Source organism: Physeter macrocephalus, chromosome 2 (genome assembly GCF_002837175.3).
Source record: "Physeter macrocephalus isolate SW-GA chromosome 2, ASM283717v5, whole genome shotgun sequence".
NCBI lineage: Eukaryota > Metazoa > Chordata > Mammalia > Artiodactyla > Physeteridae > Physeter > Physeter macrocephalus.
In genome coordinates this window covers 138,731,264-138,752,761 of record NC_041215.1, presented here as the reverse complement: position 1 = coordinate 138,752,761, position 21,498 = coordinate 138,731,264, and the positions used below count along the sequence as shown (strand labels likewise).

The 21,498-nt window shown below is 58.6% G+C and overlaps 1 protein-coding gene across 3 annotated transcripts; it reads right to left on the bottom strand.

The window, feature by feature from the left end:
* Window positions 1-1,310: 1,310 nt before the first annotated feature.
* Window positions 1,311-21,451, bottom strand: ATG4B (autophagy related 4B cysteine peptidase). Of its 3 annotated transcripts, XM_028483593.2 has the most exons (14): window positions 16,379-16,518; window positions 15,638-15,733; window positions 12,614-12,715; window positions 12,393-12,464; window positions 10,712-10,810; window positions 10,211-10,312; window positions 9,613-9,685; window positions 7,369-7,448; window positions 4,843-5,036; window positions 4,275-4,353; window positions 3,928-4,073; window positions 2,671-2,727; window positions 2,308-2,401; window positions 1,311-1,447 (listed from the first exon to the last, which is right to left on the bottom strand). In XM_028483593.2, the coding sequence occupies exons 1-14, from the start codon at window positions 16,422-16,424 to the stop codon at window positions 1,374-1,376; spliced, it is 1,314 nt and encodes a 437-aa protein (XP_028339394.1). In that variant the 5' UTR covers window positions 16,425-16,518; the 3' UTR covers window positions 1,311-1,373. The 3 variants fall into 3 exon arrangements, with proteins under 3 accessions (XP_028339394.1, XP_023980486.1, XP_028339401.1); XM_024124718.3 differs by lacking the exons at window positions 15,638-15,733; window positions 16,379-16,518 and adding an exon at window positions 21,325-21,451; XM_028483600.2 differs by lacking the exons at window positions 15,638-15,733; window positions 16,379-16,518 and adding an exon at window positions 21,325-21,347 and having other exon boundaries at window positions 10,712-10,754.
* Between the last annotated feature and the right edge of the window lie 47 nt (window positions 21,452-21,498).

Sequence of the window (21,498 nt, the reverse complement as noted above, 5' to 3'; positions counted from 1 at the left end):
CCTCCCCGTCTATGAAAGAAGGAGGGTGTCTTCCCAAAATCACGCTCCCCTGCATTTTTTGCTTTAAACGCAAACCACACGAGTCAGAGAGGGTCAAGAATCAGCGTCGCGGAACCAGGTCCAAAGAGGAGGGCGCCGCTCGCTCAGGTCTGGGAACGAACGAGCTCAGCGCGTCCATCCACCAAGTCCTTCCTCAGACCCCTCGCGAGCTTAGAAAACACTTGTTCTCGTTCTTACCACGTCCAACTACAGCTCCGAGAAAATCAAGACACAGACGAACCTTGTTTTCTATTGAAACTGTTATTATTTGCCATTAAGAATGGCGCACTACACGGCTAAGGGTGAGCGCTCCTCAGTAAGCCTTTCCCGGCGCACACGGGACAGAGCCCCCCGCTGCTCAGGGCGGCCCCCACCTCCGCCCTCCGTGCCGCCAGCAGGAGCTGCAGCGAGACCCCCGTCCCCGCCAGCAGCGGCACAGCAGGAATGGAAACCTTCCCACCAGCTCGACCTGAGGGATGACGGAGGATGAGGGGGCGAGAGGACGGGAAGCGGAGGGAAGAACCCACGTCGGCAACACCTGGGCGGCCGGGCCGCCCCTGCCCGCTCGCTGGGCCGGCGCGGGGCGGGGCTCCGCAAGGAAGGCCCCCGGGAAGAAGGCTCCGCCTCCTGGGCTCCGCAACCCCCGTCTGCGCTCCCTGGTGGGGCGAGAGCCACTGCGTGGGGCGGCGGCCGGGGCCCAGAACGCAGGCTGAATGAAGGAGGCGGCTGCCGGCGTCCGTCCGCGAGTCTCCAGCGGGCGCGAGGCGCAGAGGCACAGAGCTGAGGTTTGCCCCTCCGGCCCCAAACCATCCGAAGCCTCGCCGACCGGCAGGCGGAGCAAGGCCCCGGGGACGCTGGAGCGGCAGGCAAGCAGCAGCTCGGGGCCCCGCGGCCTCACCTGCGGCTCTGGCGGCGCGTCTGTGCCGGCGCGGCCTGCGCGGCGACGTCTTTGGGCCTCCCCGCCCCCACCCCGTGCTCCTCTCCTCCCAATGCCGGGAGACCCGGGCCGTGGTTCCTCGGCCCCTTCTCCCGCCGCGATGGCCCTGGAGGCCGCGTCTTCGGAGCCTGGCTCAGGACACGCCCAACAGAAGCCATGTCCGTCACGAAACTTCAAAGAGGACTTTAATTCCAAAGCGAACCCGGGCCTGGAGCCCAGGAGGAAGCGGGGCCGGGCAGGGCTGGCAGTGTGGCGGGAGAGCCCCTCGTGGGTGCCTGGCGCTTGGGTCTCCAGTGGCGCGGGCCTCCGTGTGGGCGGACGGCGGGCGGGCGGGATGAGATGCGGCGGCCGAGCGCCCCTGCGGGGCCAGTGAGACCGTCCCCCAACTGCAGGATCCTCAAAGGGACAAGATTTCAAAGTCTTCATCTTCTGAGTCAAAGAATCTTTCCAGTCGCTCTACGTCAGAAGAATCTAGAAGGAACACGACCAGACCTCACCAGGTGCCGGGCGTGGGCCGAGGGACAAGGGCCCGTGTGAGCACACCTGCCCCATGAAGGAGCAGGTCCTGTCCGGTGCCTGACCGTCCAGGGTGGCCAGGGCGCGGAGGGAGGTCGGAGGATGCCCGGACTGCCCGGCCGAGGCGCCCTCCTCCCGGGCGGTGGGTCTGAGCGGCTGGGAGAGGGGTTCCTGCCCTGTGAGCACGGGGACAAGGGCCTGGGTAGGTGAGGGCACGTGCGGCTGGGGGCAGACACGCCCCTCAACGGGGGCCAGGAGGGGTGCCTGCCCCCTGCACCAGCCGGGTCTGGTGGGGCATCTGTCCTGAGTCTGGCGCTGGCACCCCGACCCCCGTGGTTCCCGTGAGGTGCGGGCTGCGGTCCGCCCCAGGGTGGTCCCCACGTGCTCAGGGCCCCCCGGCGGGTCCCCTTCCCCCACGTGCCACGTGCTCGATGCACTCCGGGGGAGGTGCCCCCAAGCCCAGAGCCACCGGGCAGTGGGGATGGAGCCACCTATGCCACATCAGCACAGGAAGCCTGGTCTGGTCCGGCTGTCAGGACCAGAGGCCGCGGGAGGAGCGCAGGAGGGGCGCGGGAGAGGCCGGGCGGGCTTGCGGGCGGGCTGCCCACGCAGGTGGGAGGACGGAGGGCGGCACCGGCAGCGTCCCTGGTCCCACTCACTAGGGGCCGCCCAGCGTGAAAGGTCAAAGGCGACTGGGACGGGCACCGGGGAGGCGGAGGGCAGGGCAGAAGCATCACGCAGGCAGCACCCCCAGCCTCAAGACAGGGGCGCCCCTGTCCCCACCTGAGACGGGGCCCTGGGGCGTCCGGACTCACCTAAGGACAAGTTCAGGACGTCAGGACAGGCCAGGTGGGAGGGCTGCCGCTCCACCAGCTCAAACATTGGCAGGGCGCCTCCAAGGAGGGACAGCTGTCAGCAGGACACAGCGCGTCAGGGGCCCCGCAGGCGGAGGGAGGCGCCGTGCGCAGGCAGGAACCCTGCCACCCCTCACCACCCAGACTCGGGACTGGAAATCCTAGTGAGCCTCCAGCAGAGTCTGGGCCTGCGCTCTGCTAACAGCAAGGACGCACCTGGCGTCCGAGGACCAGGCAAGGCGCGCAAGACGCTGTGCAGCCGAGCGCCAGCGGGGCAGGGGAGGAAGGACCCCCAGACCCGCACGGGGGCGGGGCCCCACCAACCTTTTTCACTTGCTGGCACCAGTCGTCAAAGTCGTCCTCGGTCCCACAGAAAAACCCCTGAAACCAAAGGCAGCGGTAAGCGGAGAGCGGCACACACGTCCAACCCGCCGGCCCCAGTGTGCGCCGTGGACATGGTGGCCACCGCACACACGGCCCCCTTTGCCTCTCCAGCCCCTACACCCCTCTGCGGGCTGCGTCCACGGCTCCACCCTCGCCCTCTGTCTGGACTGACCGGGGAGCGAGCCGGTCACAATGACAAGTCAGGGCAAAGCAGAGAGCTCGCTCCTCCCTGTGCCCCTGGGGCTGGGCCGCAGGCCTCAGTGGCCCACAGCACGCGGCAAAACGGGATAAGCGGACCCCTCCCAAGGGGACACCAGACGTGCGGACCCCGCCCCCCTGGAGCTACCGTCTGCAGGGCTGCAGGGTTGGGATGAGGTACTGGGAACGCTCAACCCGCCACGTGGAGAAAAAGCAGCCGGGGAACCGCAGAGAGGCACTCGGGGCTCTGCTCAGGGCCCTGGTGCGAGGACACGCGGGATGCGGCCGGAAGATGGAGGCCTGTTTCCCTGGAGCAGCCGTCCTCCGCGGCCCCGAGAGCTGGGATGCGCGCTCCCACCTGACCTGATGTTCACAAGCTCACGGGGGTGGGGGGGGGGCTCCTGCAACAGCAGAGCCCCCATGCGCCAGCCCGCCGCCACCGACCTCAGGGCGCGACCGAGACCCATGGGCAAGTGTGTCCGGGGTCGTCCCTTCTCAGGACCGAGTGCCTCGTCGTGTCCACAACTCAGTTAATCACTCCCCTAGGGGTGTTGTGATTCCTAGATGTTTTTGGCCTCCTTCAAACATAGTTTGAGAACAACCAACAATTCCAGTCGTGTAATCAGAAGAGAGCGAGCGAGGAGGTTCATTCCTAGGGACCGCCTTGCAGACTCAGCTACTCTAAAGAGTAAACACAGACCAAGAAGCCCCGCTGGGGTGCTGCAGGGCAGCGAGGAGAGCGGGGCCGTGGCAGCGACGCGGGACACTCACTTGCGCGCAGACGCCTGCCTGGGCCACACCTGAGGCGGCTGGCCCTTTGTGCTCCTTTGAGTTCTAAGCCATGTGAACATAATACTTATCCCTAAACGCCAAGACTACAGAAACGGGGATGCTTTCCTTCTCATCCGGAAGCAGCAGCAGGACTGGGCACAAACGCCTCGGGACGCCCGGGCACAAGCGCGCGCAGCCAGCGACAGCGGGACCAAGCGGGGGACGCACCACGGCGATGGACGGGTCGAGCTCTGCGATGCTCATCCTGCTGGGCGGGTGCTGGCAGTGGAAGCTCTCGTCCGGGATCGGGCAGTGCTCAGCGGCCTGCAGGGCTGGCTGCGTGGTGTGAGGGTCCAGGTAGATGAGTTCCTCACCTGGGCGGGCAGCAGGCAGGTCAGCGGGAGGCGGACAGAGCTGCCTCACCACAGCCACCAGCGCCACGCGGCTGGACGGGAAAAGGGCACACGTCGCACCGGCCAGGTGGGGGCACGCTGCCTGTCAAGTGTGTGTGTGTGTGGCGGGGCTGCCCGAGAGACCACGCCCCTTCCTCCGACGTCACTGCAGACCCCACTCACCCACGTAGCCGATGAAGTAGCGGGCACTGTTGGGCTTCCCTCCAATCACGCCCAGGGACTGGGGCATCATGAAGCAGTGCTGTGGGGTGGAAGACAGGCCGGGCCGCTGAGCGAGGGGCTCCCCGCTCCCCCCGCAGCGCCAGGCGCGGACAACCGCAGATGAAGACCAGACCCACGGGGTGCGGGTTCCGGACACCGAGGCTGCAGGTCCTCAGGAAAGCCCCGGGCAGCCGGAAGGGACAAGGGGAGGCTGGGGAGGCGCAGACAGGGTTGGCCCAGGCTGCACGCCGGGCGGGCAGGCGTGGGGAGAGGCCAGCGCACCGTGGGGACAGGAGAGGGGCAGAGGTGGAGACGGGAGGCCAGCAGCACCACGTCAGCAAGAGGAGCAAGGGCCACAGGAGGTGGCAGCAGGGGTGAGTGAGCTGGTGGGGGCATGGGGGCCAGCGGGAGGGGTAGGGGCCGGGAGCCCACAGGGCGGTCAGAGGGCTGGACCGGGCAAGACGGTGCCAACTGGGGCTTTCGGTAGGAAGCGGGGTCTCAGCCCCCCGGCGGGCCAGCACAGACGCACCTTCAGCGTCTCCGCGTAGGCCGCGTTGATGTCCGTGAGCCCCAGGCGCAGCGGGATGAGCAGCACCAGCGGTCTCCATGGCGACGGCCTGCTGCTGACCTCGGCCCCAGCCGGGAACCCGTTACAGTGTCGCTGGGAATCTGCAGGAAACGCTGCGGCCCCAGCACAAGGAAGGCTGCTCCTGCACAACCTTCCTGAAAAAGGGAGACGTGCTTTTATGGGCTGAACGAAGTAGGCGGAAGTTCACCCAAGAGAAACAGGTACAGAATTTACACTGTTAACAGGAAACGAAAATAAAAAAGTCAAGTACTTGAAGCACACCTCAAACTTGGAAAATAAAGTATAACACTGACCCTGCCGCCCAGAGGAAAAAAAATAAATTTGCACATTTTCTATGCATTTAACTTAAATTTTTTATTGTGAAATAAAGCATACACACAAAATAATGCAAGAAAACATTTACATGCACCTTAGAAGCAATAATAAAACAAGCACCACGGAGCCACCAGCCTGGTGGACGCAGCACTGACCCAGGGCCCCTCTGGTCCCCCCTCAGCAAGGAGAGCATCGAGCGATAACTTTTCTCCTTCCTTTTTCTTCTGTCTAAACACACTGGGTAATCCTTCAATAATCAGATTAACTACAGGGTTTAGTGGTAGGAGAGAGCCACCCCAGCACCCCAAGCACACCAGGCACCCCGTCTGTGGTTCCTAAACACCTTTCCCCACTAAAAGGAACCAGGGGGAAAATGGCTGATTCCAGGCATGGGGCAGGGAATGTACCAGGTGAGCCTGAGTCTAGTTAATGCCAGAAAGAGAACACTGAACAACAAAAACGACAGGACTCTGTCAAAGGGCCAGCCAAATTTGGGACAAGGAGTAAGTAATGACCATAAGGGATAACCTTGAATTAAAAATAGAATCCATGAAACTTAACTCTAAAAATAGGTCTTCCAAATGTAAATAAGGAGAGGGAAGAGGGGAGAAAAGAGGGCTCTTCCCAAGAAGCGTGCCAGCAGATAATCGTGGAAAGGATGCACGCACTAGAGAGGCCACCGTTTCAGACCCGACGCAGTAAATCAGTGCGCGTAACGTGTCCCCTCCAGATCACTCGCGAGCCGCTAGGCGCCAGGGGCGCGTCCTAAGCAGGTGACCGAGGCAGCGCTACCAACAGGGAGCAAGCCGTCTCCCGTGTCGCTCTGCCGTGGACACCGCCACCAGGCACGCTCCTGGTCAACAGGCCCGATCCAAACCTAAACAGGCCTGTGTCACGAAGCCTCCATAAACTGCAGAAGACCCAGGCACACACATCTCCTCGATCGGGCTGCTCCTGGGGTGTGTCCTTAGGCCTAGCGAGTGACGTGCTCCTGAGTTCTCCCAGCCGCTCCAGCAAAGTAACAGAGCCAAGAAGACGGTCGTGGGAACCTCCAATCCATAGCCAGTCTGTCGGAAGCACACGTGACCACCTGGATTTGCCACTGGGGTCTTAAGTTGGCGGGGGGTGGGGGGGGCAGTCTTGTGGGTCTGATGCCATCTCCAGGTGTGTAGACAGGGCCAGAACTGAGCTGAACTGCAGGATGCCCATTCATCTTCACTTTTTATGATCTGGTCACCAGTATTAAAGGTACGTGTTTTCTCCTGAGTTCAGTACACATCAGATTCTGATACGTAGTCTGTAAACTTGACTCTTTTTGACCCAAAAGCTTAAACAGAAGTTTGACATTTCTAGGTAATAAGAGTTTGTCCTGTTTTCTATCTATTCTGCATTAGTTTATATAAACGTCCCATGGACATTTTTGAAAAGGTATGTTCTGCCCCCAGAATCTAGGGTTTGACACATGTTCTACTAAACTCTCTTACTGTGTTATTCAGATCCTTGTAACTTTATTTTTATATATTCAATCTGCCATACAGTCTCTCTTAATTTACTAAAAGTTTTGCTTCGCTGACTCTGAGGCTCTTTTGTGATGAGAACATTTTCCTTGCTGACTACATGGTCACCACTAGTGCGGCCCCTCTGGTGTCTCTGGAACAAGGGCAGAGAAGCAGGTCTGTCGTTGCTGAGCTCGGGGCTCAATGCGTCCTCGTGTGGCCTGTCCCATACAAACGCCCTGTTAGTAAGGGGTGAGTTTCTGGCTTCACCAGGACCCCATCTGTAGTTTTCTAGCCCCATTAGCATTGTCAACGTGTCTAAATTCTCTGCTTTTCCATCAGGAGACCTCATGAACCCAGGTACTCCTCAAAATTCTAAACACTTCCAGTAGCGCCTGGCATGGCCGGAAGACGAGATGGCCAGGGCCAGTTTGAATCGCCCTTCTTCGTGGCGCATCAGGGCACACACAGGGCCTTGCAGCTGAACCCAGCACACAGGCGTCAATTATTTGTAACGAAGACGCAGAAGCAGGGCGGGGCACCAAGTGGCCTTCCGCTCAGCCTGGCCGGCACCACCCTCGAGGGCCCGCGGCCAGGCAGGGAAGCGAGCTGCCCTGGTCCCGTCCGCCACGACACCGCGCTCTGGCTCACTTACTGATGTCCTCCATCACCACCGTGTTGTCCATCGCTACGTGAACGGCCAGGGCACTCCACGTGTCGAAGACGGCGAGCTTCCTACCAGAGAGGGCAGAACACACTGATGAGCCTTCACAGCTCGAAGACCTGTGGCCTCTGCCGGCCGCTTCTTCTCGCCCGGGCCCCATGCTTGCCACATCCAGCCGCCACCGTGCAGGGAAGGTCCTGTGCAGGAGCCTGCCGGGTGTCACTTCCCGATCAGGCTGGACATGGGCAAGAACCAGAATGTGAGTCCAGGTCTCAGATGCTGCCCGAGGCAGGCCCAGCCCTGTCTTACCCCCCAGGCCCCCTGAGCCAACGGCCGGCTTGCGTTCTCACAGAGAACCTGCGGGTGACAGAGAGCCCAGTAGGGAGTCACTGTGCTGGCTGGGCCACTGCGGCCAAGGAATTACGGTTCTGAAAGAGGAGCAGACTCCACGACCGAAGGCACGACGGGAGGGGCTCTGAGCTCACCTCGGGGGCTGTGGAGGGGCTCCCCAGGTGAGAGAGCACCCAGCGCACCTGGGGACACAGGTGGAGGGCGGAGGCTCCCGGTCTCCTGGTGGGAAGGCCAGAGCGGACGCCACCTGCAGAGCTCCACCGGCTACCTCCCACCCCTCCCTCCCGGGCTCACCGAGGGCCAGGTGGGCCCCCGTGCTGAGAGACATGGAGACACAGGAGACCAAGTCCCAGGAGAGGCTGGCGCTCAGGGGAGCTAAGTGCCTGGGGAAAGCACTAAGCACAGGCAGAGGGGAGGGTGCTCCTCTGACGCAGGCGCAGGGAGGCCTGGGTGGGAGAGGCCTCGGCGCAGAGGCCCGGGGAGCAACGCGGCAAGCCTTGGGGGGGGCTCCAGGCGAAGGGCACAGCACTGCGGGGGGTGAGGACAGGGCCAGCACGCTGGCCTGTGCCTGCCACCCTCCCGGGAGCAGCGGGAAACCCCAGGACAGCCGAGAGAAGAGGAACAGATGGCCACCGTCTGTTTCTTGAGGATGACTCTGCTGCAGTTTGGAGGGAGGCGCCAGGATGGCAGAGAGAGAAGGAGGCGAGAGGGGGGGCCTGGGCCGGGGGCAGGGAGCACTGCTCAGAGCTCGGGCACAGGCGGGTGGGGCGTGCAGAAGGGAAGAGGGGTCTGGCGTGACCCCAGCTTTTGGCCCGAGCCCCTGGAAGGGTGGTGCTGCGTTCCTGTAGGAGCGGTGGTAGGCTGCGCTGGAGGAGAGGGTGGGGCCAGCTCTGGGTCTGGGCTATTAGGTCAACGTGCCCCTTGGGCATCCGAGGGGCTGCCGAATGAGCGTCTGGATGTGAGTCTGGAGTTGGGACAAATCAGGAGCTGCGCATGCGCAAACAGGAGCTGAAAAGCCATGACCAAAGGCACGAGACAAGCCCACAGGGCTCAGCAGTGCCAACGACCAGACGGACAGAGGAGGACGGCTGAGCAGCCCAAGTCTCCAAGGAGCGCGGCAAGCACCCGCACCAGGGGCTGCCTGCAGACAGCTGAGTAAGTCGGGGCTGAAACTCAGCCTTGGGACATGATGACGGAACTGACTGTGACCTCGACCGGGCTGCTTCAGGGCAGCGGGGCTGGGCCAGGATGCTCAAGGGCAGTGGGGGCTGGAAATCCCAGGGGCTGGGCAAGGAGACACAGAGACAGGGGGCTTGGGGATCAGCTGGAAGCCGGACAGGAAGCGGAGCAAGTGTCCTGGACCCCAGGAACTGACCAGAGCAGCAGGGGAGGAGGAGGAGCAGGCTGGGCCCAGGGGCAAAGGGAGGTGCCCAGGGGACTCCTGGGGGCGGAAGCGGGCAGCAGAGGTGCGAGGTGATGCACGGGGAGCCACGGCCGAAGACAGCGGTCTCACGGGAGGGGGATGGGCGGGAACGGAGGCGGAGGCCCGAGGCGGCCACAGGCTGCCGGCCCAAATGCTGTCACCCCACGACCACTTCCCACTTCCCAGGCCACCAGACACCACGGCACAGGAGGGGACGCGACACACAAGGGGCAAAGGCCCCACCCAGTGGCTGCATCTGGATGAAGGCATTCAGCCTCACTAGAAACGGAAATCCCAATTCACGAGACCACCGGCACGGTCACCTCAGAGGACCCTCCTGAGGGTCCTGAAAAGAGGACGAGAGCCCTTATTTCCTTCAGCAGCAAAGACTCAGGCACGGCTGAGCACCCCAGGCACCCGTGCCACCCCGGAGGGAGGGGAGGAGCGCGCTCAGCACGTACTTGAGGACCTGGGCGACGGTGTTGGGCCCGTACCACTGGCCGATGGACTTGCCCTCGCCGACTCCCATTTGTGCTGCAGGAAACAGAGCCGGTCAGCGGCACACGTGCCCCGCCGCCCCACCGCCCTCCCCGCGCCTCACAGAGGCCAATCCCAGCACGTGTGGCATGAGGAGCGCGTCACAGGAAGCCTGCCTTGGGCATGGGCTCCTGACTGGCACCAGGGCGCTTCCTCCCAAAGGGCCAGACTCCTCCTCAAGATGCTCCCTCCCCACAGACCTCCAGCGAGGAGCAGGACTGGGGACATGGCTCAGGTGAGCGAGTTCAGGGCTCTACCCGCGCCTCCGTCTACAGGTGGAAACACGACGCTCAGAAGCTGGATTAAGACAAAGGAGCACCCGGACTCCCGGCCGGAGCCCGGGAGGACCAGCCTCCAAGGCCACCAAGTCGGTGTCCAGAGACAGGGCGCCAAGCAGCACTTCACCATGGGCCCAGGGCCGTCCCCACCCCGCTGGCCTGCGCCTCACAGCACAGCAGAGCTCTCGGGGACCCGACACCGCAGCGTCCCAAGGCCCGGGCCTGGCGCGCTGCGACCCCCCACCTATCTGGTGGATGGAGTAACAGCTGTCCTTCCTATCCAGGAATGCGTGCAGGACGCTGAAGTAGCTGTCCGGCTGCCTCGTCCGCCGCGTCCACCTCCAGTCTACGGGAGACACGTATGGAAGTTCAGCTTCACCAAAATACAGGCAAGAAGCCTTCATTTTTCTAAGGCACTCAAGGCACTCACGGTACCCAAACCCCTTGTGAACCTTTCTAACTTTAAGAACCGAGTTCTCCGGGATTTCAAATACACAGATGCCAACACATCAAGACAAATCCATACAGAAAGGAGAGAACGGCTCAGTAGTTTAAAAATAATTTCTACAAGACAAACGTTTATCAGCATTTCTTTAAAGCCCCTTTCTCTAATCAACGAGAACCACTGGGTCGTGGCTGAAGAAAACTCCAAATCCTAAGGCGTCTCGTGGTGATCCACTCCCGCCGACCTGGCCCCACCTCCCTCCTCGCTTCCCGCGGACATGGCCGCCCCAGGCTGACTCACCTCGGCCCAGGTGCCGGCACACCAGGGCTTGGGCAAAGATCATCTGTCCACACCGCAGCATGCAGCCCCAGCCCGTGTCCGAGGTGGGGCCGGTGCCCCCTGCCGTGGAGGACAGAGAGAGAGAGGCACTCACCGTCAGACCGAGGCCAGGAGCCCACGCACGGGTCACCTCCGCGTCAGGCGACACACGCCATGTGAACCTGCTCACGCCAAGGCTGCGTTTGCTGGGAAGTGAAACGTCCTAACAACCCCCTCAAAATGGGCCAGGACATGAACAAGTCACAGAGAGAAAAGAATGTCTGGAAACATGGAAAGATGCTCAGCCTCATGAGTAATGCAGAAAACGCCGTCCACCGGCCAGGGCACAGGGAGACTCTGACGCTGGGCACCGCGGTACCAGGTGTGCGTGGGACAGGCCCTAAGATGACAGGAAGCAGGGCTGAGACCACGCGGGCCGCCGTTGGGGGGTTGCATCCTTTGCCCGCCCCTCCAGCAGCCCCTCCCGAACACACGCACAGGGGACAAGGCCCGCCTCCCGGGGCAGCGGCGGGATTGGGGGAGGCAGAGCCAGGTGTGCAGAAACAGCCCCAGCCCACCCACCCACGCCCCACATGGTCGGCTCCACGCGGCCAAGGCCGACACAGACCACACGGCCGGGAGAGCCACCACGCTCCACCCGATGGCTTTTCCAAACACAGGGCTGCCCTCCAGCCCATCCTGCCCCTGTGGGTTCAGACACCTATGGGTTCAGGACGCTGTAGGTCAGGTGTCTGTCCTCCTGACGGCACAGTGCTCCTCACAGGCCAGGCGACCCCGCCCCTGCGTCCAGGACCAAGTAGGGGTGAAAGGAGAACTTGCTGGATGAACCAACATTTCCCGAGCATGTCTGACAAGCCCTGTCACTAGACACTAACCCTGGTGACAATGGCCACATCCCCTACCTTCCAGTGTTCCCGGACGTCGAGCTCTGGGGGACGGATGGAAGCACGTCTAGGAGTGGGACCAATCGAGACAGGCCGCCAAGGCAGGGCCGTCTCCTGGTCCCAAACCTCTGGCCTGGGGTTCTCCGACTGGCAGAGGCCAGATGCAGAGCCAGGCCCCATCTCTCCATCTCCACGGGTACCATGAGGAGAATCACTTCAATGGAACATGCTTTCATATTATGTGAAACACGTCACATCCACCTTCAGCTCCCACCACAACTAGGTGTGGGAGATACTAGAAAAGGCAACGGGTACGGAGCAAGGGTGTCCCAATATCCTGGACCAACAGCAAGAAGCACGCTGTACAGCTACGACCCAGGACACCAGATGCACAGGCACACGAGCCCTCCGGGAGCGGCAGGCTGCAGTGCCACCATGACATGCCACACCGTTTCCCACCCCGTTCTGCTCTACGTTTCAAATGCCAGTCGTGACCCATTACCCAGATTTCAGGCCCCAGTAATACAGTGTGGCTTACAGTCAGACACATCACTGCCTCAGCAGAATCAGGGGCCCTGGGTTTGGAATCCAGCTCTGCCACCACCAGGCGCAAGACCTCAGCCGGTTTATTTAACTAGGGTTGCCTCAGGATGACACCAAGTGACAAGTACTTGACACACTGAAGTCAAAGCTAGAAACGTAAGTTTTCCTCTTGAACCACATGCACTTCATCCCACGTTGTAACAGACAGTACTCACCAATGGCTGGGAAGTTCTTCCTGTATGTAAACCAAAGTCTCGACGCCACATCGGCCAAGATCTCGTCCTTTTCTAGAGAGCGTTCAAGAGAAGAAACATGCACACACAGCCGTAAGTTTCTAGGGCACATGTTACAGAGATAGCAGATACCTATCATCACCAAACAGTTCTTTCTGCAGAATGAGCACGCAGAGCACAGCAGTCTCTGGCAGGGCTGGTACCTGTGAAGATGCTGTACTTTCTACCCAGGATCCAAAGAGGCTCCGAGGTTTCAGGGAAATCTTCAAACTCAGCAAATCGGAGAGTGTCGTAGGTCAGAGTAGCTATGGAAACCAAAGACACACTCTGATGACAGTTCTATGATTTCATAAAACAATATCAGAGATAATTTATAGCATCTCCGTACAAAGAGCCGAAGTGGAATTCCGCATCTCAGTGCACCAGCCACACCACTACACTGAGAAATCAAACACTCGCAACCCGGCAGCGGCCCTGCACCCACTTCCTGAGCCTCTCAAATTCAAGACAGAGTCATTGTCTGGCAGACCCAAGGGTGAGAGACCAGCTGGGGGCCAGGCCCAGGGCACAGAAAGGAGGGGGAAAAAAGGCACCTGGTTTAAGCCCTTAACTGTTTTAGATTTAACGCTAAAAAGACAAAAACACAAGAGCCCAAACCTTTAACTCTGTACATGAGGGCGGCCCCAGAGGGCACAGAAGGTCGAGCAAGCTCTCCTGGCCAGGCCAGGGCGCCCAGGCCATCCCGACTCCTGGGTTAGGAGCCGTAATACAGTGAGCAGCAGAGAGGCAGAGTGCTACTCCTGGGAGGGACACTGACCTTCCGAAACTAGTGCAAAGCCCTTCAGGGCCCCAGGTGCCGTGAGGCCTGGAACCTGGGGGGCACACCCCGACTTCCTAAGGAGGTGCCACGCGCGCAGCAGCGTCCACCTGCTGTCTCTCCAAGACCTGAGCGCCTCCTCTGTGAGCACCCCCTTCTGTGTGGCTTCCACAAAGAAGGTCGAGAGGCCGTGTCCCTCCCGCCCTGGAGCTCCGGCGGAGGACACCCTCCCTCTGCACATGGCCCCGGAGGCGACAGAGCTCAGCCACTGCCCACGAGGTGAGGGGCACATGGTGTGTCCCGGGTATGCCATCTCCCCAGCTGTTGCCTCACCAGCTCCACAGTGCTCTCTTACCCTTCACCTGCAACTCCACTCAACTCTTTGGAAACTCAAAGCTATTAAATGCGTTTCCCCCACACCTGAGTTTATTTTTCAACAGCCCTACCTTTTGGTAAAAATGACATATGCTATTTATAAAAATAAAAATAAAAATCCCGAAGGCTACAAAATGTAAAATCACCCTCAGCTCCGTGCCCAGCACTGACTCTCCTTCCAGAAGCCTGTATGTGTAGATCCGTAAATAAAGCCATGCCACACCTGTGGTTTCTTCTTCATCCTTTTCCACGCAATGGTCACAGCGCTCCACCCAGATGTCTCAGAGCCTCACAGTGTCCTGCTGCACGCACATCCCTGCCAGCCCACATCCCACAACCTCCCAGCTCCGGCCTTCACAGGCTGGAGGTTCCCGAGCAGGCACTTAGCCTCTCGGTGTGGAAAGCCCCTCACCCATAAAACGGAACATGTAACAGGATGCCCTTGCAGCGCAGCGCTGAAGTGTCCCTGAAACCCTTCCCATGAGGGGCTCACGAGGAGGCTGGCAGACAAAAGGCTCCAAGGTCAGCTGGTGTCACTAACATCAAGGATGAAGACAAGTAATTTTACTACATCCAAAAGGATTAACTGGGGCTTCCCTGGTGGCGCAGTGGTTGAGAGTCCGCCTGCCGACGCAGGGGACACAGGTTCATGCCCTGGTCCGGGAGGATCCCACATGCCGCGGAGCGGCTGGGCCCGTGAGCCATGGCTGCTGAGCCTGCGCTCCGCAACGGGAGAGGCCACAACAGTGAGAGGCCCGCGTACCGCAAAAAAAAAAAAAAAAAAAAAAAAAGGATTAACTGGATGCACAGCAAATTCACAGTCACAGGGCTGGGAAAGCAGCGCTCGCTAAACGAACAAATCCGCATCAACAGAAGGCCCTGTGTCCACCTCTTCAAGAATGCTCAAACTGGGACTTCCCTGGTGGTCCAGTGGTTAAGAATACACCTTCCAATACAGGGGACGCGGGTTCGATCCCTGGTCGGGGTACTAAGATGCCATATGCCGCGGGGCAACTAAGCCCGCGCACCGCAACTACTGAGCCTGCGCGCCGCAACGAAAAGATTCCCCATACCGCAACTAAGACCCGACACAGCCAAAAATAATTAATTAATTAATTAATTAGTTTAAAAAAGGGATCCTCCCCCTTGCAAAAAAAAAAAAAAAAGTAGACTTCTCTAACGTTGGGAACCCAGACCCAGCTCTGCCTTTTTTCTTTTCACCTGAAATCCCACAGGGTCAGAGGAGTCCTGTGCTTCCAGAGCAAGCTCTGCTGCCCAGAAGGCTGGGTGCAAGGCAGGGGCCCTGCTCTGATGTGTCTCCTTGTCCACGCTTCTCCAGACGATGTCAGCCAGGCCGCTTTGGGATCAGGGGTAAATAATTTAATGTCCAAGTTTCTCTCTCCCCTTTTTTACATAAGATTACTTGTTTCTGCAGATGATTATAAAAACCGAGTTGAGATGAGTTAAAGTTCTACCTTTTCAAGGAGCTGAAAACATCACGTGTCTCTGCTGCCCCTCAAAAGCCACCCCACATCTTCAGAAAGCACGGCCTTCTCTGACCTCGAGGCTTAAACGATACGTACACTCAAAACCTAAAAAGATTACTCCAAGGAAAAAGCGCGCAAACAAGACCTGATTTCAACTGACAGCACTGTGGGACTGTAACTCTCAACCTGTTGGACCGAGACCCCACGGAGACTGCAGCCTTGAGCTGAAGGCAGACGTGCCTTCTAAACGCTGGAGGCTCTGAGCGACAGAGGCACACAGCACGCATCAAAGGGCCGTTGAGACACTCCTGAGACACCTAGCTTTCCACAGTGAGAAAACTACCACCACGAGGGAGATGAGCAGATAAGGAAGAGACGGAGACAAGGCTCGTTCTGAAAGCCAGGAGACGATGGCCGGCCGCCCTGCAGCCGGGGTTTTTCATCCCCAAAGACACCACATGCAAAGCAGGCACACTTCTCAGGGTAACGAGCCAACTTTATAGGCAACACAGCCAACTTCAGAGGGAAGGTAGTAACAGGTGTCCTACCTATTAAGTTAGAACACATCACTGAGCTTCCTGCTGTAACTAACAAAATGACGGGCTGTGCAGTCTCAGCCTTAGAGTCTTCCCTGCGTGAGGCACCTGAAGGGAAAAAATGGGCAGGTGGCAGCCGCAGGGCCCGGCAGCTCAGGTGCAGCCGGGAGGTGACAGTGCAGGTGGTCCCCGAGTCCCCTGAGCCCACACCTCCCTGCTCCTCCTGATGGCAGGACCACCCGCGTCCTGCCCCGTTGGGTGCGGGTCACACCTGCCTCTTGAACCAGCCGCGGACACCCCGCAGGCCCCGCTCCGCCTCTACGTGCCACATGGGGCACCGGGCGGAGCATCCAGCCAGCGCGCCCTGAACTTGACCGCGTGCGGGGCCAGAAGTCCGTCGCTCCCCCCTTGGGAACCCTCCGCGCCCGTTTCCTCTCTGGCAAAGCAGGAGTGGTGCTGCTTTCCTCGAGGCTCACGGGAGGAAGAAACACGTCAACACACGCGAAGAGCTCCGATCTCACTGGGTGGCGACGGGCAGCCCACGCGGGGCATCACTGAAGCGGGTAGGAGACCTCGTCTCCACAGCCCGCGACCACAGGGAGGTGCAACCCCCGGGACGACATCCACCGCCTGAGTGACTTTACCAGACCTGGACCCAGCAACGGAGCCTGCTCGCAAGGGCAGGGCCGCCGGCCATTCCCGGGCTGCTTCACTGTCCTCAGGCTTCCACCCGGGAAACCAGCAGAGACGGACCTGCGGCGGCTTCAACCAGAAGACCAGCGAGTGGAGGGCTTCTCATTCCCGGGCCGCTGTCAGAAAGTCCCCGCGGGCCTGCGCAGAGGACGGGACCAACCCTCCCTCGTGACACCCACCGGCGAGGCCACGGGCCGGGGCACCTGGACCGGCTCCCTGACCTTCGGCTCAGCCTCTGTAACGGAGAAAGGAAAGACTTTTCCGAATTCCATTCACCTCCAGTGTTCAACTTTCTAATTTGTATTAAGATTTTATTTTGGAGACAGAGAACCCACACACTAGCTGTATGACACCCGACTCAAATCTCTAAGCCTCAGTTTCCTCACCCACGAAATGGGGAGAAGCTGCCAGCTCTGCCCAGTGGAGTGAGAACACAGGACGGGTTCCAGCACCGTGGGCAACCCCCAACCATGGCTCTGAGCATCTCCTGTGCCTCTTCCTCGTGTGATCTCAGACCTCATTACTTACAAGATGAAACTAAATTCCCCCTTCCCTGAACCAAACAACACTTTTGTTTTATCACCGGTTTTAATTTAGCCACAAATATGTATTCATGTTTGTGCAGAACAGAAAACATTACAGAACACCAGCCCAGAAAAGACTCCAACAGAAAAACTAATACTTTTCCATTTTAAAACTAAAGTTCACAATCACTAAGCTTCACAGAGACCGACCAACACGAGGAGCCCACCCTTGAAGGTTTCTTCATCAACTCTGTTCTCAGACTGACCAGCTCCACTGGGGACTGAGGCCAGCAGCCTCCGCACTCCGCCCAGAGGGCTACCCCGTCTCACACCACAGCCCTGTGATAACCTCAGCACCTTCACATCCGACATCATTTCATTTGAACTTCACACACCTCCTGAGTTAAAAGGAGCCCAACTTCCCAAAGAATGCCAGTCTCCAGATGCCCAGGTAATGATTTTAATTTTTTTAAATCTTTTTTTAACTTAATTATTTTTTGTTATTAATTAATTAATTTGGGGCTGCGTTGGGTCTTTGCTGCTGCGCACAGACTTTCTCTAGTTGCGGCGAGCTGGGGCTACTCTTCGTTGCAGTACGTGGGCTTCTCATTGCGGTGGCTTCTCTTGTTGCAGAGGACGGGCTCTACGCGCACGGGCTCAGTAGTTGTGGCTTGCGGGCTCCAGAGTGCAGGCTCAATAGTTGCGGCGCACGGGCTTAGCTGCTCCGCGGCATGTGGGATCTTCCCAGACCAGGGCTTGAATCCGTGTCCCCTGCACTGGCAGGCGGATTCTTAACCACTGCGCCACCAGGGAAGTCCCATGATTTTAATCTGAAATAAGATGACACACAGAAGAAGCAAGACAGGCACCATCCACCTTGAGAAAGAAGCCTTTTAGAAACACTTTTCCCACCTGGTCACCTGGGTCCCAGACGCCTGATTTTCCACCTCTTCCTCCCTAGGGTGTCCCTGATCACACCCAGAAGAGGAAATGGAAAGCCTTTTAACAGAATGGCAATTCCATTTTTAAAATGTTTCAATTTAATGTTATTAATATGATAGAAAATAGCAAACTGTGCTCGATAAATGTAACCAGATGACTTAGTCCCAATTACATAACTCAACCAGGGAGAACCACAAAAATGCTTATGTTTCTGAGAGATTACACTCCGTAAATACATATATTATATATGCTTTACGAATAAAATTAAAAGAAGGGATCTTCCTTTCTTTCAGAAAATGCTTATGTTTAAGATAACAGGTTTGCAAATAGTTAGTTTTTTCAAATCCCAAATAGTTTATATGAAAACGCTGGTGGTTCAGTTCTGAATGAAAAAAGGAAGGAGGGGAGGAAGGAGAGTGGAGGGAAGAAAAGCTGGAGCTTCAGCGGTGAGAATACTGCACACACCGCTTCAGTGACCACGCTGGACAGAGCGTCCGCAGCGAGCCCCGCTGCCCTGCAGTGAGCTGCCCTCCTCATCAGCCACACTTGACACCAACACACTGGATTTCCGTCACACACAGACTCTGCAGCCCAGGAATGTCTACAGGACAGGGATGTTTGCGTTAACACCAATTCAAGTTCTGCTTCTTCGATGGCCAGCCACATACCAGACACGACGTAAAGCACCAGAGATGAAGCACAAGACACCAGCTCTGTCCTCAAGGAACGGACAGCATGTTGATTTAAGTGCCAACTGGAGCGGTTTTTTTTTGGCTGTGTTGGGTCTTCGTTGCTGCGCGCGGGCTTTCTCTAGTTGCGACGAGCAGGGGCTGCTCTTCGTTGTGGTGCGCGGGCTTCTCATTGCAGTCGCTTCTCTTGTTGTGGAGCACGGGCTCTAGGCGTGCGGGCTCAGTAGTTGTGGCTCGTGGGCTCTAGAGCTCAGGCTCAGTAGTTGTGGCACACGGGCTTTGTTGCTCTGCGACATGTGGGATCTTCCCGGACCAGGGCTCGAACCCGTGTCCCCTGCACTGGCAGGTGGATTCCCAACCACTGCACCACCAGGGAAGCCCCTGGAGCGTGTTTGAACGGACAGTGCTTGGGGCCTGCCTGCCGCCTTCAGACCTCTACGCAGCAGCCCCAGGGCCCCATCCCCAGCTCTGTCTCTCCCCTCCCATACTCAGACCCTCAGTGACCTCGTCCAAAGTGGCCCCCACACACTTCCTACCTCCAGCCCCGCCCTCCTCCCTCAGCTCCAGGCCTGCAGACCCAAGGCTCTCTGGACGTCACAACATGGACATCTAGCAGGTACCTCATGGTCACCATGTACAAGACCAAACTTCTAACAGCTCCCCACCAAGCGGGATCTCCCCAAGTCTCCCCACCTGAGTTTCTCAGCTCAAGCCATAAACCTCACACCATCTCCAACTCCTCCCTCTCCACCGCGTCCTCACCACGTCCCACTGGTACAGTCGTACTGTCTCAACCTGCAGAGGCAGCCAGAGGTCAACGCCCTCTCCCCACGCTGACCGAGGCCTCCAAGGGTTCGCGCGCAGCGCACTGCAACAACCTCCTAACTGGTCTCCTGGACTCGCTGTTGCCAGTCTGCAGGAGAGCAGCCCAAGCAAGTCGCGTTACTCCTCCTCTCAAAAGTCTCCGGAGCACCCCCCGCCAGCTCAGCTGCCCTCACCACGAGCCAACAAGGCCTCATCTGGGCCGCATCGCTGCTCCGCCTTCAGCTCTCTCACCCCCATCCACTGTACCCTGGCCTCACTGGCCACTGGCTGCTCCCGGAGCAGGACGCCTGCCCTCCCCCCGCCCTGCTTCTGAGTCCTGGTCAAGAGTTACCTCTGTGGTGAGACCTTTCCGGGCCATCCTGGGGACTCCAAACCCCTCCTGCTTGACCCACGTCACCCTCCCACGAGCCACGAGTGGGTGTCATGTCTAGCATGTCAGCCAGCACACGGTTTTTATCTATTTCGTTCACTGCTCTAGCCCCAGGGTCTAGAACAATGCCAGACACAAACCCACATTCAGTAATAAGTATAGTTATTGAATGGATGACTATAAAAACAACCAGGAACTGCATAACATCTGGCAAGAAAGGCACAATCTGTAAGGACTCCAGGGATCAGGGGAGGCTGGACAGCACCACGTCAAAAAGAAAACTCTCCGCAACACCCTACAAATGTCATATATGTTTTTATTAGCATCAAGAGAGGCCTTCAAACGCAAACACCTTTTCTGCTTTGAAGCAGTGATCAGTGTCCCGTGAGGGTATCACCATGCGGCTACTCAACTTTAACATGATGGTTTTCACATTTAACGTAAAACGACCATCACAAAACTGTGCCTTCCACCCTAACCGAGTCTCCCAAGTGAATGCTCTTAGGCACCCAAGCAGTCATAACCTAAAAGAAAGTAGGTAACTAAATAATTCTATTCCTTCTCCGACCCCGGGCCTAGTTACTTTTTCTGTTTTGAACAACTTCACAATACTTCGGGTTAACATCATGTTTCGGTAGTCATGGCTAGCATTCTGTCCTACTACCTAGCACACTTAAGTGACAAGATGCCACAAATCACTGAAATATTGGCCATACAGGTCTATATTACAGTTTCCAAACTGAGAGTTCACTGAATTTACATTGCAGCTACCAGGAAAAAAAAAAAGCAAAAACAATGCCATCCAGAATGATAGGTGGAATTAAACCAGAAGCAAGTTTTTACAGATGTGGGGATACTTGAACACAAATCACTCCCTACAAGTTATAAAAGAACTAAAACTGCTGTGGGATGAAAAAGAGGACCTTTCAAGGTGTAAGAATGCTTTCAAGGATACTGGACAAAGATCCAAAATAGCGTGCCAGCAAAAATTAAACAATTCTCCCCCCTGGAGCAGAAACATGATGAAACAGAGCAAAACAGCACATCCACAGATATACACATAACATACGTATACGCACACACCCTCCCACCCCAGCCCCCACACACTCTGTGTTAGGGAGTTAAGACATGATGAGATGGATTCAGTCTGTCTTTTCAGTCACGAAAAACGCTTAGATCATCTACTGGTTACTGAATTTGAAAAAAAAAATGCGTATAGTTTGAGTGGTGAAGTACGTTGCTCGCCTCCAGCCCACCCGTAACTTTAAAAGAGTAAAGTTTCCCCTTGTAACTCCTAGCGAACGGACAAAAGCTTCCCCACCGCAGTGTCATGGACCGGCTCCGCCCGGCCTCCAGCACCGCTCGGCGTCCCCACCAGCCGTCCCGGACACCGCGCTGCCCCGATTGTCCGAGCCGGCCGCGGGGCCGGGGGACCGGCCGCGGGGCGCTGCGGGCGGCCCGGAAAAGCGCGAGACACGCAAACGGGGCTGTCAGACCCGCGCCGGCCTCCCGCGGACGCCGCCCGGGCCCCGCTCCGCCCCAGGGCCCCGCTCCGCCCCGCGCCCAGGCCGCGCCGGCGAAGCCCCGTCCCAGGCCCCGGCGCCAAGCGGCCCGGCGAGCGCCGCCCCGGTCGCCCCGCGCCCCGCCAGCCCTCACCTGCGTCCATCTTCCCTCCAGACCCGCCGACTGAGCGCGGCGTCGCTCCGACGGTTCCGCAGAGCGACGCGACGGGCCGCCGCCGTGGCCAATCCGGGCCGAACGGGCGCGGGCGCGGGCGGGGTCGGAAGTACGCGACGGAAGTGCGCCGCCGCCATCTTGGCGTACGGCGGA